General features: G+C 48.8%; 1 protein-coding gene across 2 annotated transcripts in view; it reads right to left on the bottom strand.

Moving 5' to 3' along the window:
- Window positions 1-16325, bottom strand: part of SAMD4A (sterile alpha motif domain containing 4A) — a gene marked incomplete at its 3' end in the record, with an annotated part of 98315 nt that extends 81990 nt beyond the window's left edge. The window contains exon 1 of one of the 2 annotated variants that reach the window (XM_080619165.1): window positions 15632-16325. In XM_080619165.1, coding sequence (XP_080475291.1) covers window positions 15632-15827 — 196 coding nt within the window. In that variant the 5' untranslated portion in view covers window positions 15828-16325. The remainder of the gene's footprint in view (window positions 1-15631) is intronic. The other variant, XM_080619166.1, reaches the window with a different exon arrangement.
- Window positions 16326-16860: the final 535 nt, after the last annotated feature.

Raw genomic sequence — 16860 nt, 5'->3', positions numbered from 1 at the left:
TAACCCAGCAATTAAGAACAGATTTAATTTTAGATACTACTGCATTCTTCAGCTTATCAAGTTATTCAGTACTGACACTGGTACTATCAGTACATGCCCAGTTCTTTAAAAACAGACCCAGGCCACTTTCTCACCCCTTAAATTAGCAGCGACAGAGATGAGAAGTTAACGCTGCTTTCCTGCCTCCCAGGAGCTGCAACATATGCTCTTCGCGGAAAAATAATAAATAAATAAAAAGCACACAAACACAGAGCACACACTGGTATTTCTACAATGGGCCAAATTATAGCAGCCAGGGGCACATAAAGAGTTAACAAGAAAAACCCCAAGTCCTCGATGGTTTGTGGCAGAGCTGACTGCATTTGGAAACCATGGTGTGCAGACATTTTATGGGTGATGAAAGCAGACTGAAGTATGGCTTGAGAGATGCCCACAGCCCCGTCTCCCTTCCCAAGGCTGGGCAGTTGGGTGGCAGGTAGGAGATGGAGAAAGAAAAATGCTTTTTATTTGGCCATGGTTCTGCCAGTGGGAAGGTTATGCCCAGGGACGTGTGGTGCTGTCGGCAGGTCTCCAGCTGGCACCAAGGGGATGGGAGGTTGCTGGCTACATCCCACAAGGGAGAGCCAGAGCAATTTAGGGACCAGCACCTGCATCCCAGAGGTGATGAGGCAGCCCTTGCTGGGAAATGGGATGTGCCTTCACCATCTCTTGTGGGCATGTGGCAGCAAACACTGTGACCACCAGCAACCTCTACATCTTGAAAATAGTCTCTCTAGACAAGGGAAGAAAAGATAAATAGGAGCCAGGGCATGGGAGCTCCCCTTTCCCTGCCTGTGCTTACGGTGTCACCAGGCTCCCTGCCATCTCCAGCAGCAGGAGACCACGATGTACAGCAGAAAGGGATACACATGGTTCTGGCAGCAGTCCAGACTCTGAAAGCAAAATTAGCACATGCAGCAAAGGGTAAGTTGTGAAACCATTCTCTAATGGTGGCAGTGGAGGACCCTGGGAATCACCTGAAACAATAAGGTGACAGAGCAACAGTTATTTGCTATTTCCACCATTAATCAGAGCAGCATTGCAGCCAGGACAGGCTGCAGGATCCCCAGAGGTGACCTGACTAAAGCAAGACACGCTTTGGCCACATACACACTGTGAGGCTTGCTGCAGGAAAATCAGGATGATGCTCTGGCTTCTTGTTACACGGGAGGCCAGAAGGGGTAACACACCAAGAGCTATGTGAAAACAGACACAGGGTTTTGTTGACATGAAGATGATGAAGCGAGTATTCACAACAGGAAGCCTTAATGGTGCAATAAATAGAGTTAGCAAAATAGCAAGGTGATGGCCCCTGAAAACCCATCAGGGACAGAGCAGCGGGGCTCACGAAACAGCATCAGATCAACTCAGACCCTGGGAGGAAAGCTCTTGGCATCCTTAGGACCATGCCATGGGTAAGCCCAGGCAAACACATGATGAGGACTCAAAAGACAGACCCTCAGAGGGGTTTGCCCAACCCGAAGGATGCAATGGCACCTTCACCACATCCTGTCTTCTTGCCATGCGTCCCTATCAGGCAAAAAGCACACACGAAAGCAAACAAAATTAAATTAAACCTTGGCTTTTATAGGGTTCCCTCTTGTCATACGAAAGAAAACACACAACCATCCCCAAGCATATTTTTATTTACTGAGATTCCAGCGGCCTCATTTCCTGCTACATCCCTCTTGAAGGCAGAAGTACTGCTGCACTAATTGTAAGCCTATTGAGAAACAGGCTACCCTCTGCTTTCAAACTGGAATTAGTTATGCTCAGTCTGACCTTGCATTATTTTGAAGCGCTGCAACGCTAAAAGAAAATTAGAGCGACTTGTTAAATCCTTTGAAAGGTAAAGCAACCTTACCGCTCCAGGTTCACATGCAGAAAAACAACCAAAACAAAAGCCAACAAAACAAACCAAAATCAAGCTCTTAAATCATGACTACTGCTTTGATGTGGTAGGATTTAGCCTTGCATTTTAAGTTAATTCATTTCTCATTTACTTGAACAATCACGCTAGATTTAACGAGCTCTTCCTATGAAAACTTCAGCTACAAAGAATCGCATTTGCTTATGTTACACCTAGGAAGGAAATCCTAAAACATCGCATGCTTCTTAACAGCCAGATTACTAGTTTCCAGTCCTCTCTGCCAGATGCATTTTCAATCTCTCTGTATAATAAAGCGAAGTGTAATTGTACAGGTAAAGTGAACCAAAATATGCACTCCAGATGGAAAAAAAAACCAATCAAAACCCAACCTGATTATGTTTTGTAGAGCTGGCAACTAATGGAACTCAATGCTGAATTCAGCTCTGCAGGCACTGGCAGAGGAAGGGGTGCTGCATCGTAAATGAGGAGCTTCATCACCCCACAGCCACAGCTCATGGGCTCCTGTTTCTCCTCCTGGTTCCCTGCATGGGAGCACGCCAGGTCACGTATGGGCAACATGTCTTTGCACTTGTTCATGCTTGCAGAGCATGAACAGGCAAGATCCCAGGCTACCATGCAACTGCTTGTCCACAGTGACTTCATGTTGTCCCTTGGTGCATGGGAACTACACATCCCTCTGGATTTACACTGGTCCGGCTCTCTCAAGCCACCTCCTAACCCATTACACAGGTTCTTCACTACCCACCATCAGCAGATTTCATCACCCTGGTAAACCGGACACTGCCACCCTCATACGCAAGCTCACACCCACTCGAAAAGCAAAATACATTGTGAATCACCGATCACCTGTGGAAATCCCCAGGTAAGGTGGGCACTGTCTTAACTCTGCTGTGAGCACTGCTCAGAGTCACAATCCTGGGCTTTCACCAGCAGCAACAGGACCATGGGAAGCAAATCCCAGCCAGTGGGATCACAGGATGAGATACAGCTGCAGCTCTGCATCCAGGGCTCAACATCTGCACATCATCCCTATTTCTACCAACCCTGGACCATCCAAGAACCATGCGCCCAGGGAAGAAAGGTGCACATGTCAAGCTTTTGCAGACAGGCAAGTCTGCAGCAAGGAGCTCTGCCTCTCTGGAGCCACACCATCCTACAATGCCTCCTCTACTCCCCAACAACTTTTGCCAACACCATCTATTTGTTAACTCAAGACTACCCTGATTTGCCTTCACAGAAAACAGAGATTCAGTATCACAAAGTGTTTTCTCCACATCGAGGAGACTGCTCCCAGATTTAATGGTCCTAGCAGGATTAGAGAGGTTGTTCCCATTTTCCACCAGTGCTAAGAGGCCAAATTCAGCAGGATAAAGTCAGAATAATTACATTTAAAACCTCGAGAAGTTGGCTTTCTTTCATCTGTTTCACCAGTGAGCTGGACTCATCCACTGGAACTAAACCCAGCTAAAAGCATCATTACCTTCAGCAAGGTGTTTCATCAAGCAGCAGACTACACCCCTCTTTGTTCCATCCTCAAGGTGGGACTCTTATACTGCAATTCAGGCACAGGGTTCCAAGCCTGAACGATGCTGAGGGAGACTGAAAAGGATCCAGCATGCGAGCATCAGCTGCGCACAGGGACAGCACTGCTTTCCCACGCAGGATGGGGACAAGAGCCCAGGAATGCAAGATGTCACTCAGAAGTGCTGTCTCCTGAGAAAAGCTTTAGCAACCTTCCTCTTTTTTTTTTCCTTTTTTTAAAAATAAAAGAAAATAAGCAAACAAAAGTCACCCCAGAGAAGGCACATCCTGCTGAGATGTTTCCTGCAGGGGATGCAAGCAGTGAAAGGGCTGGAGAACACCTCACATGGATATACAGCAATGTAAGCAGCTCTGCCAAGACTCAAGCAACAGGATAGGAATAAGTAAATGCAGGGATAAATAAATACTAAAAGGGCCCTGAACACAGGTAGCCCAGGCGCATTTCAGATCTGAAGGAGGGTTTCCTTCCCCACCTGCCATATCTAAGTCAGGGCACGGGAAGCCCAAAGCCTCAGCAGGGCTGGGCTGCAGCACAGACTGGGTTCTGTGCCCCTGGTGCCACAGGACCCCCAGGTATTACACACATGTAATAGAAAACATGAACTATTTCTATGTTAAAAACAGAAAACAACTGAACATCAATGCTCACATCCAGTTTGTCTTTACGAGGGATTTAAAGCACTTGGGCTTCTTCATTGCTTAATCCCACACCACTCTTCCCCACTACCAACCAATATCAACTTATAACAATGCAAAAGCATCTGCCCACATTTTTGCAATTATTTCAGAGCCAGCAAAGAGCACCCTTCCCTTTCTGTAGGGTTAATCTAAAGAACAGTTGCCAAAATGCTGAGAACAAAGTCAAACAATAGCTCCTCTGATGAAATTCCTCCGCTCCATAGAGAAACCGGTACCTTCCAGCTGCTGTCGCTTGTCCAGAGAGATCTCTGGGCGTTTACCCGCTCCCGTAAAAAAAAAAACGTGGGGAGAAAACCAAAAAAATAATGACAAATTGAAAGATTCAAGTGCAGCCTGCAGAAAATTAATGCAGAGCCCTGCAATGTAACTGCAACACAGAAGTTTGATTAATGCACCATTTGCTTTGTGTGAAATATAAACCTGGGACATCAGTGGAAGGAGGGCAACACCAGTCACCTGTCCCAGGGATAGACTTGCTATACTTATCAGTACTGAGACCACTTCTGGCAGCTCCATCCCTCTAAATAACTCATTCTCAGTGGGATCTCTCATCAGTCACTTATAAAAGCCATGTAGCCGAGCTGGACAGCTGAATTACAGCAGCCATTATCCACGTATGCCTGAATACAAGTAGACACCTTTATTTATAAAGGCTCTCTGCCTGACCGAGATTTGACATCGGCTACAAAAAGCATTCAGCATCCAACTGACTGCTTCAGAATAATGTTATGAAAGGTTAGCACGCACAGTCCAAGAAGACACCTTTACAGAGTGCTAAGAGCTATTGTTAAAAGAATTCATGCTGCCTTGATGACTCTTTTATCTGAGCAAGTTTAAGTAATTGATTTCCTGAACACACTCTGCTGCACACCTTTGCCTCTTCTACTTGTATGTATTCAAATAAACATTTTTTTTTTCCTAGACCTAATTCTAAGACATTTAGAGTATTTTTTGGTTTATCAAGTCTATCCCTCTCCTTTCAGACCTCCTGGGTCTCTGTGCTTTCCAAGCTGCTGCTTCTTCCTTAATTACCTTTAGGTTCACCCTGACCTGCAAGCCATGAGAATAGGCACACACATTCCATGAAAGGTGGGAACATGCAGGTTATACAAGTGCAAAGGGATGGGGGAGGAAGATGGTAACAATTAAAAAAAAACCACATCGATTGCTCACATTTAGTCTTCTTCAGCTCTAAGTGGCAACCTCTGATAACAGAGGGTAACCAAGTCCATGGCAAAAGTGTGACTTTTGCTTTACATTGACAGTATCCCCAGGAACAGCATGTGCAAACATGCCAAGCAGGGCTCAGCTGGGCAAAGGAAGACTTTTAAGTATACATATGTTCACAGCAGACTCCTGACTGTTATAATCTGAAACAGAAGCTGGCACTTCTGCTAGGGCATAGAGATGGGACTCAACTCCCCATGGAGCTCCAAGGGTTGTGCCATCACAGAAATGGTGAGGAAGAGCCTTCCTTGTCCTGTTCCTCATTTCTTAAATAAGGTTGATCAAAAGCATCCTCCTTTCATTCCCAAAAGCATCCTTCCTGTGCCCAGCACCTTCACCCCTTGCACCCATCCCTCCCACCACACCCAAACCCAAAGCACCAGACTCACCAGCACAGCACTGAGCCGCAGCACAACTCTTCGGCTAAAAATCCCTACAGATGATGAAAATCAGAGGGCTGACAGCAACAGAAGCAGCCAAATAACCTCAGGCATCCCTCCTCACAGCACCAACTGGCAGCTCCAGGGAGGTTCCCAGGTCCTCCCTGAGGGGCTGGTGGATGGGATTCCCATGGGGCCATCCTTGAGACCCCAGCACCAGCATCAGGAAGGAGCTGTGTGCTGCCTGTGCATTGCTGAGTAAGTTGTTATGGTTACTGAAGGGTTTGGTTTTTCCCCTCTCCTCTTTTTAAATGAATTCTTATCGGTTTAACATAATTCCGCCAGTCAGTAACAATTCTTATCTCAAAAGGTCACTCAGGTAGTTTTAACTCTACATTTCATCTACATTCGTATTATCTGGAGGGAAACAGCCTGAGAACTTTGCTGGTTGTTTTTTTGGGGTTTTTTTAATAATCCACTTTGGAACTGTAAGATTTAAAAGAAATACAAGCTACCAGAACCAACCTGAGCCCATGAGCAGTTTGAACACACAGGGGAACTGACAGGGAAAAAAGGCAGAAAAATCACACTGATGTACGCTGCATGAGAAACAAAGGGACTATCCCAACAGGAAAACTATGAAAACCAAGGAAATGTGTGAGTATAGACCACAGCTGCTGCAGAAACACTATGTTCTGCTTGCAAATGTCAGATCAGCCAAGTTTCTCCACAACAAAAGTTGTGGGTTTTTTCCTCTACATTTCTCTCCCGATTTTCTTCCTTCTCCATTTCCCATTACAGACAGAGGGCAGAAGGAAGGGGACAATGGGCAAAACGTGAGCACTTGAGAAATCAGGAGAACTGACCTGTGAGGTTCAGGGGTTTTAATCTGAAAACATAGATAACAAGAAAAAAAAAAAATCTAAAAAAATGGAGTGGCATGGGAAGTCTTAAAACATTTCAAGCTAAACCTGGTCAAACGCTGTTTTATTCACCCACTGAATTACAACAACAATTAAAGCCCATGCCCATACCCTCACCAGGCAAAAGTGTAGGCAAAGAGCAGGAGAAATAAGTAGTTAAAAGTAAGGCAGGTTTGTGGTTTGTCTGAAGTAAGTTCTATCAAAAGAAAGAAAAGAGAGCAAGAAAAGGAAAAGAGAAATCTGGAACTAATTACTTGCAAGGATCAGTAACAGAAGAAAAGCTTTTTAAAGTGCCCTGTGCTTCCACTCCAGGGCTGCCCTGCTCAAAAGCGAAGAGCAGGGCAAAGCTGCTGAATCCTGTCGACAACACTCACAATATTAACGTTACTTTAAGTAAAATAGTATCTCCAGGCACAATAGCTCAACACACTGGGCCACGTCCAGCTCCTGCAAGTATCAGGGAAGACTTGCTGAGACTGCAGCACAAGCTGGATCAGTCCTTGGTGCAACAGAGTCACCAGCACTATCCATCTGTATCTCCCAGAACAGAAAGTCCCATGCTCACAACACAAAACCAACCATGAGTTTGTTGAAGCGTGGTAGTGCACACAGGAGAAAGTCTTTTCCTGCCCCATGGCTCATTTTTATATAATAGAAGAAAGTTTTCTGCATTAGGGCTCTGAAAAGTCTACAAAGGGTAACAGCCATTATTAAGAGTAGCAAAATACAAGGTTATCACCCTGGTTTCAACTCAGAGATTGGAAGTCTACAGACTTCACTAGCAAGCAGAGCCTTTGGTTATGCCAGACAGGAGCTCTGAAGAAGGTGCTGTATCGCAAATCCGCACAGCTCTGCAAGCATAAAGCCGGATCATAAAGCCATGCTAGAACTCTGACACCACCAGAATCTTTGATACAACCATACCATGGAGCCACTGCATGCAAACACACAAATAAAACTGCAAGCTGCGAATTAGGCATCAATGCTGATAAATCCTTTGCTTACATCTCTTGCCTTAGACAGAGAGGCTTGCCTCCTGCACAGAAAGGCTAGCAAAAGCCCAAGCCCCGGCCACACACAGGTAACACCTACCACATACAAAGCAAATGGGGTTGCTGCCTCCAGAACTGGTCCTCCCACACCGACCAGGCTCATTTTCTGCTCTTGATTCAGAATCAGAGCAGACTGAATTGCACGGCCATCACACAGTGGGTGAAGCCAACCCCAGCTCTCTGCTCTGGGAAAAGAAACCCAGCTTGGAATCCCCATGTGCCAAAAACACAACTCCCTCTGCTCGTAAAAGCCCCTCCAAAGAAAAGCCAGCATCACCTTCTCCAACAGGGAAACAATCCCAACCTTGTTTTGATGAGATCCTGACCTTCCATTTAACACATCTGCTGCAGAAGAGGAAGCGGTGCACAGGCAGAAAGTCAGGAATGGATCTGCTCGCTCCACTTTATTTGTAATTACTGGGGCCAAGATGGAAAGCCACCAGTTTGGCTGTTTGCCACTGCCAAACTCACACTCAGCAGTGACCTCTGCAAATCTCTGGGTCTCCGTCTTAGGACCAGAGCACTGCAAAGATAAGCACACCATTTTTTAAGAGAAAAGGGGTGAGCATAAGAACCCCTGCATCCTCTGTATGACGGCTTGCAGCCTCTTCTAGCGGCTTAACAGCTCCTGCATAACCAAGAGTTCGTAAAACAGTAATGGCCTTGTTTGTTCAGTGAAAATAGAAAGAAAACGCAAAAGGCACATGCACACAATTCATGTAATGGTTCATCCCAGCTGCAATCATCATTGTCAAGGCCCACTCCTGCATTTCTGCAGACAGGAAGGGTTGATGACTTATGACATGATGACTTATTCTTTTCCATGGACTCCGACACTCACTTGGCACCATGCAAGAAGTGGGGAGAAGACTGGAGCGATCAGGTGGTAAGACCAAAACACAGCCCAGCAGCCACTGTAATACATCAGCTCTTCCATCTGATCAGCCCAACCCTGAGGAGCTGTCAGCAATGACCCCTGGGGCTTGGATGCAGCAGTAGTGCAAGGGGTGCCCTTTCTCCAAACAGTTATCTGCAGTAACATTAGACATAAGCACGAAGCTGGAGATCTAAAGCACTGACGACTACATCTTAAAATAAAGCAAGTGTTCACGCTAATTACTATTTCAGTTACGCTGACCACAAACATAACTCCCAGCTTGGTAAAAAGGTATTTAACTTGTGGCCCATGAAAGCAAAGGTGTATTTTAATGGAAGATGAGAAAAAGAAAAACCAAAGCTCAAGAAATTGTAGGAGATGGGTGGCAGATCTGGTCCACGGAAACCTTCATCAACTGCTTCAAGGAAATTTTGGCTGACCATAGCATCAACTGTTTTAAAAGCAATCGACCCAAATGCAAACACGTAAAATCTAAGTGGCAAGTCAGGCATGCAGCTTCGTTCAGATGCTGAGGTCCAGCACACCAAAGGACATAACTGTGCAGATGATCATCCACTGGCAATGGCCAAAGCTACGAGCAGAGCACTTTCCCCCTTCATCCACTTAATCTCATTTGAAGCAAGTGTATTTGCAAACTGGATTATTTTACCTGATCATCTACAGTTGGTTCTTATTCAGCTCCTGACCTAAGGCTAATGTTGACCTCTACCATCAATCTGTACCTTGGCAGGTTGATGACTGCACACATTGGCAGCAATGCCCCATGTCGTTCCTCCCCTTCACATACAACCTCCCTGCATTCGCTGCCGTGGGGACAACAAGCTGGTCCAGGCAGAGAACTCCTGCTCAGGTCTGACGATGCATCAAGTGATCTCTGCATCTTTCACATGCACACCAGTGGGATTTTTCCAAACTGTAGTCAGCGGGGAAATTAACCCTGGCATCAGGCCCCTTGCTGAGCCCTGCATTATACGACAAAATGGTTAAAAGGACACTACAAAGTATGCAAAACTCTCTGGGAGAAAGCAGCCCACCCATGGGCAGACCCGCTTGCACCACACGATGCTCCAGGCAGCAAACCACACTGCTCTCATTAGTTAACCTTTTTCTCCCTCCATCTCGTTTTAAGCACTGCTACCTAAAAACAGTTTCCCCCGGCAAGCTCTGCCCTTCGGGAAGAGGCACACCAGCCACCTCATGACCCAGCCCCTTTTAGCTCTGCCTCAGGGGAGAGACCTCACTGTTCGTACTTGCTGGTGCTTTGGGAGTTAGCCATGGGGAGCTTCTCCCTCCTCCTCCGACTGCGAGGGACGCGTGCCAGGAACCGTGAGGGAAGGCATTTCTAAGCAAACAGGAGAAGATACAGAAGAGTTAAGCACAAGCCCAGAGGCGTCTCCTCTAGGTTTCCAGCAGCAGGGCGAGAGCAAAGGGGAGCCTTCTTCACGCTGTGCCACAGGCCTGCCTCCAGCCAGGGCGAGTGAGAGCCAAATACTGGCCTGCAGTGCTTCCCACAGCTACTCTGAAAAGCATCTTTAAAAACAAAACTATCTTTGGATTGCAAGAGAATGCTGGGTGTGTAGCCTTGCTCAAAGCCCCTGGCTAACACTGCTCTGTTGACTACATCCGTCCCCTTGCTGCTCTCCAAAGGTACCAGGACAGAGAGCTTTTAGCCCTCAAGTCTGCAAACAAAACTTGGGCAAGATGCGTGGCAGCAGCTCAAGCAAAGGCATGCAGATTAGAAGAACCCAGTGTCCAACAGCTCAGCCTATCTCTCCATTTAAAAGTCCCCGCTCATGATTTTTAATGTGCGGAGCTGGGAGGGCAGCTCACACCCCTCCCCAGGCAGGGACAAGTGTGGAAAGGGACCACATGATGCCAACATCCAGCTTTGCACTCAGAACTTCCTATTGCTCTCACTGAGCAAAGGGATTAGCTCCTCATCCCACCATCCTCCTCCTAGGATACCTACTTGTCCCTCCGGTCCCTGCCACAGGATAGCCCAGCTCTTGCACAGCCCAGGGGCACTTATGCTATAGCTCAGCATTGCAATCCACCAGCAAGCCAAGGAAAATAAACTAAAAACTGGGAACCACTTTCAAACTGGGCACTGGGATGACTTTTCCATCAGTGGGGGTCACTGCATGGTGAAGGGGTAGCAGCATCCCAATGAGCTGAGAGACTATCCGCAACCAGGGTGGCAGCAACAGTAATAAGGCTGGAGCCACAACAACCCAAAACGAGTGAGGAACATGTAACACCTTTTAACAGACCAGCTGGTACAGTTGGGGGAAAAAAAGAAGAAGAGAAATCACAACCACACAAGCCCTCCTTTGAGCTGGTGCACCTTCCTGCTTGGCCATTTTTCTAGCTGCATCATTTGGTCTAATTAAAGACATTACAGCTCTCTACAACCCTTGTCTCTTCCTCCAGCCAGTTCTTCCCAGGACAGGAAATCTAGGTCATTTTGATGTTCTCATTGTGAAACTTGACAGCCTGCCGAAACGAAATAAAGATTTTGGCCTTAACATGTGAAGTGGTTAATGTCCTGTGCACAGGGCAAAGAAAGCTTCAAGGCCAGGAGCTTAAAGCTGTCACTCTGCTACTATCAGTGCAGGTGGGTGTCTGGATGCCCAGAGGACCCACAAGAGACTTCAGGCATCTGTCAGCCAGCAGAGACCACAGCAGTGAGGAAGCCATGGCAGCTCCCAAGCCAGGACTGGTGGGTCTGGACGTGGGACCACTCCAGAAAAACATCCCCAGTCACACCTCTGGCCATCAGAGAGGGGACGCCCAAGCAGGTGAGATCAGAAGCACATCCTACACTCAATACCAAGAGCCTATGGACCACAGTTCATGGACACAGCAGCCCCACATTTCATGGGGTCTGTACCCTGCGAGGCGGCCATGCCTGGCGCCCCTCGGTGCCTCAGGCCCAGCTGGCAGGTGCAGGAGCAGCATGGGTTCTGCTCCCACCACGGGGTGCATTACGCTGCTGCCTGACCTTTACTGGTGGCTTGGAGAAGGTCGCCAAGTCCTGACGGCTCCGAGCAGCTGGGACCGAAGCTGCCCAGCGAGGCCAGGCTGGAAGGAAGGAAGGAAGTTATAGCAGGCTTTTAAATAGCACTATGTAATACCTGAAACTTCTATTTCTGTGCAGGGATAATATGGTTTCCATATTCTTCCCCATGCATGGCAGGCCAAGCCATTCGCGCTCAAACTGAATTAGCAGCAATCCACATTCTTCATCAGTTAAACCATTAAAGCTCTGTGAGGCTACTCATAGCCACCACATAGAGTAACTACAAGCTGTACACCTCAGCTAATGAAAAAACATATACAGATTTCTTCCCATGGTTGCTTCTCACTTCTATTTTACCTTTATAATCACGCAAAACCTTTAAGTGCACTACAGATCGCAGGTGGTCTCACAGTCATCTGCACAGCCCCACACACTACATGTAGTCACCAAATCTCCAGTGTGCTCCAAGACACCAGTGTAGATTTCTGCAAGATGTCTCTCATCTGAGGAGGGCAATGTGGTTATATCCACCTCTCCATGCCTGAGCAGGTACCCAAAGAACCACAGAAGCAGGAGGGTCCTCAGGACTTTCCGAGGGTTCACAGCAGAACCACACTGGGTTTTCAATGCTAACTAGGAGGGCTATCATTACCAAAAATAGCATCACTGTTGGAAAAAAACTGATGGAACTCTCTCAAAATATACTTGCTTCTCCACATCAATTAACTGCTAAAAAGAGTTATTTTTCTTCCTTGCTGTACTCCCCACCTCATCTGCCATACAGCAGACCTCTCACGTGGATTCTGCCAGGCAAGAACGAGCTGGGCACCTCTGTTCAGAATGTCGCTCCATGCCTGGTCCACACATACCTAATAGCTCACGAGCCCAGCTCCACCAGCCAGTGGGGATTTCATGCTCCTTTTGGGCCCCCTCTTGACCCCATTTGTTGGTAATGATACTGCCAAGGATGGCACCCATCCACCAACGAACACAGCAGGGCTGCTCCCTCCTTCTAATGGCCGTGAACTCATGATACATTCAAGTCTTCCCAAAGCCCCAACAAGGCTGGGGCAAGCACCAGGTCCTGCACATACAAAACAACTCACCTAACCCACTGTTAAGTCAATCTGGACACTTCCTCCAGCAAATCAGACCAGCACGTTGCATTCAAACTGGTGTTGCTGAAGTCACAGTGACACCCCTTGCCAGACAGAACACTTCACTCATTCCTCCACTAAAGGTGAAGACCTCATGTCTTATAGCCAGCTCCTACATCCCATTTAGGCTGCACAACCCTATCACCCCACAGTCCCTTGCACACCACCATTGCTGCATCCCTAACATCTACGAAGACACTGCTGGGGTACCTTCGAGCAGGGACCCACCATTTCCAAGTCAGCAAACTCCAGGAAAATGTAACACAAGCCACCTCAGCCCCCAGCCTGGGAGGGAATCAAGCCCAAATCAGTTATGCAAACAACAGGATAAAAACAGTGAAGAGTAACACAGGGTTAGATGATGCCTCTGTTTTTCAGAACAACTTGGTGCGATTCCACTGCCAGGCAAGCCATAAATGCCAGGCTGCAAAAATGAGTGCCAAATAGGAGTGATTTGAGAAATACAGGTGGTTTTAACATGAAGGAAGAGTTAACATTGGAGACAAAGCCAGTTTTTCTAAGAGTTCTTGGTTGCAAATCTCAGCTACGTTTCCCTCCGCTGCAACAGAACTGCCCAGCTCAGAAAAGCACACCCTTCTCTGCAGGATGCATAGGTATGTCCCATGGGAAAGCCATACAGAGGGCTGCCTGGCGAGAAGAACAACCCAACAGACCCAGGTTTTGCTATCAGAGTTACAAACACCCCGGAGGAACATCTCATTTTTGGAAGAAACATCAGGTCAAGTGCAGGCAGCTCTGCAAACACATTAAGGGACAGGCAGGAGGCTGGGTGCCGAGCTTTGCTTGCAGGAGTAACCCTCGTGCCAAGTAAGGTCAGTGGGATTACAGGGGCAAGCAGGGATTGCTCGCATGAGTGGAGATGGAAAGGGCCCAACCCTTGGTTTCCACCCTGGCTTATATGGAGTGAATGCCACCATGCAGGCAGCCATACATGACTTTGTATCTGGGAAGGCTTCAAGACACTGTTTCCCTTCACAATTCATCTTTTCTGCAGTCAGCAGGTAAACCACCCCTCTGATGACTTGACCAACCTAGGGGACACGGCTACTGTCAAAACCACAACATGAATGAGAAATCACAATACTGATAAAAAAATACCAAATTTGAAATGGGCTGCTCACACTGACTTGCAGCAGGAATTGCAGCAACCCTGTGCTAAAGCCAGCAATGGGAAGCTGCACATCTATCCCGGAGCAGCTGAGTTTAGAGAGCATGCTCCCTCCCTGCTCCCCCCCCAGGGCCTCCCCACCCAAATGGATGAGGTTTGGCCCTTCAGCTGTTTATAAAACCAGCAGTATTGCGCCCAGACACACTCGGCAGCATTCCTCCTTCTCATTCCTGCGAGCTATATAAGGCAACGGCCAATTCCAGCCTCGCTCCCCTGTAGCCAGCCCCGATCCCTTTGCGCCGGAGCAGCCCCCAGCTTGGTTTCCTGCAGAAGGACTTAAATCTGTCCTCAGTGGAACACGGCACTGCGCTGGACCTTGTCATCAAATGGCAGCACAAGGCAGCTGCCAAATCCTGCCGGCTCAGAGCTCTAATAGGGAACAGCTGGAGAAGAACCCTGCATTCCTCCCGCCCCATCCACACCAGGGGCTCTGTTCAGGATCCAGGGCTCCGCTGCCGCCAGCCCATGAGATTTCCAAACCCACAAGATTTCCCCCTATCACAAAATGCTCCCTGGCACTGCTTTCACACACACAGCCCCAAAAGTGAGAACTCCCAGCATATCTCCCCCACCCCCCGGGGTTTTAAACAAAAGGGATGCTTTTCAACAGGGATGGGGGGTTGCTGTGCCTTCTTTTGCTGTTCTGTTTGGAGGGGTTGGGGAAACAGAACTATGCACTTCCAGGCAGATTCTGCCTTCCCTACTTTCATTTCAGCATTTCAGAAACTGCCTAAAGCAACTCGCATCCCCACGTACATCTGCGCACACACACTTGGGAACATACATGTTTGCAGCGCACACACACCCATAAACAAATGCGTTAGCACACAGCGCCATTCGCACATCCCTCGTGCCATTTTCATCCTGTTCCAACTCCAATTACTTCTGCGGAGTTGAGTCACTTGTAATGGGGTATAAATAAACCCGAAATACACTTTCGTAGCCACGCACGTTCTCTGTAATGCACCCTGTATGCTCAGTAACACAGAGCAGGCTACTCGCATTTTCTTAGCGCTCCACTGAAACACAAGGGGGTATTCAGAGCCGCAAGGAAAAAAATGCGTCCAAACAGGATCTGAATGATGAAATAGGAATTGCTACACTTAAAAAAAATAAAATTAAATAAGAATAGTATAACCCAGCTGCCCAAACCTTCACAAAATAACAGTTCGCCTAAGGTAGTGATGGGCTGCTTCTGCATACTGCAGAAAGCAAAGCAAGCCACGTTGTCCAAAAGAAGCCTAGAAAATCCAGACTCTACGTGACCTGACTTACTTATTTCACAGGAAACTGCATGGAAGGAGGAAGGGGGGGGAGAGGGAAGGGAGGGAGAGGGAAGAGAAAAAAAACCGTCCAATCATTCATGCTACCGTAGTTACACCACGCCATAGACCGAAGTAGTTTGCTGTGAAAAACCAAACTGAAATCAGCCATCAGCCGTTTGGAAAACAAAAATGTAAGGAGAGAAGCTGCAAACCCAATCGGGCTGGGGAGCCCTGGCTCCCGACCTCGTCCCTTGGGTGTTTATTTTTGGGTGGGTTTTGCGTGGGTTTGCGTTTAATTTTGCCTGCGTGAGAGCATCGTTTGAGACGGAGGTGCAGCAAATAACACTCACCGGGGTTGTTGGCCTCCCCTTCGAGGATGTGGAGCTCGGTGCAGTCTGCCAGGGAGTGCTCCAGGCAGAGCTGGAGGAAGCGAGCTTGGGTCCGACTAACGCGTTTCAGCAGCGAGAGCAGCGCAACAGTCTGCTCGCACTCGTTCCAGCCCTTGAACCAGCCGGCCAACACGCCGACCTGGTCTCGAAACATCATGGTGAGCCGGCGGCCGGAGGAGACACCTCTGCGGGGGCACAGAATAAATAACCGGGAGAGCCTCCCCGCCCCGACGCCGCTTCCTCCCCTCCGCGCCGGGTCAGGGTTGAAAAATAACAATAATCGAAATTAGGATAAAAAATACACCAAAACCAACGGATCTCCTCGGCAATCAAAAGGGTGGGTTTTGTTTTGGACGCAGCTTTCGGCCTGGGTTGGGTTTTGCTCCCTCTCTTCTGGCTTCGGTGCGGTGCTGGATTCCCTGATGGCGACACGGGAGGGAGGGAGAGGGGAGGGAGGCCAAAAAAAAAAAAAAAAAATAAAAAGGCAAAAAAAAAAAAAAAAAGGCAAAAAAAATTTAGGAAAACCCCAGCGGCAGGGTCAAGGCTGCCCTGGCGAGGCGGTGAGGGCCTCACACCTGAAACAGAGAGCGGGGCGTCAGGGGGGGACGGCAGGAGGAGGAGGAGGAAGGCTGGCCCTCGGCCCTGGCACCGCAGCCCCCCCCCCCCCCCACTGCTCCTTCCCCCTCCTCCTCAACGGAGCTACCTGTGACACCCCCAGCCCGGTTTGGGGGGGGGGGGGCACCCCACAGGGGATAAGCAACCCCCCCATGCACCCAGCACCCCTGAGGAGAGAGGGAATCCCCCTCCCACGGCACCCAGGCAGGGGGGAAGGAGCCCCCCTAAAACATCCAGCACCACCCGGGGGGGGAGGAGAGAGAATAAACACCTCCCCGCAACACATCCAGCACCCCGCGATAAGCACACCCCCCCCCCCCGCACACGGACCCGCATGGGGAGGGGAACAAGTACCCCCCATGCATCCAGCACCCCGATTTGGGGGGGGGGGGGGGGCACACACAAGCAACCCCGCCGAAGCCTCCAGCACCGGGGGTGTCCCCACTGCAGCAAAGCACAGCTAAAGGGAGGGGGTGGGGAGGAATGAGCCCGTCCGTCCCCCCCCCACAGACACTCACCTGGCTCGTCGGGGCCCCGGGGCGCGGGGGGGGGCGGCGCGGCGCCGGGGGGGGCCG

This window comes from Psittacula echo, assembly GCF_963264785.1.
Source record: "Psittacula echo genome assembly, chromosome: 5".
NCBI lineage: Eukaryota > Metazoa > Chordata > Aves > Psittaciformes > Psittacidae > Psittacula > Psittacula echo.
The sequence above is the reverse complement of the archived record's forward strand: the minus strand, read 5'-3'. Positions and strand labels throughout refer to the sequence as shown.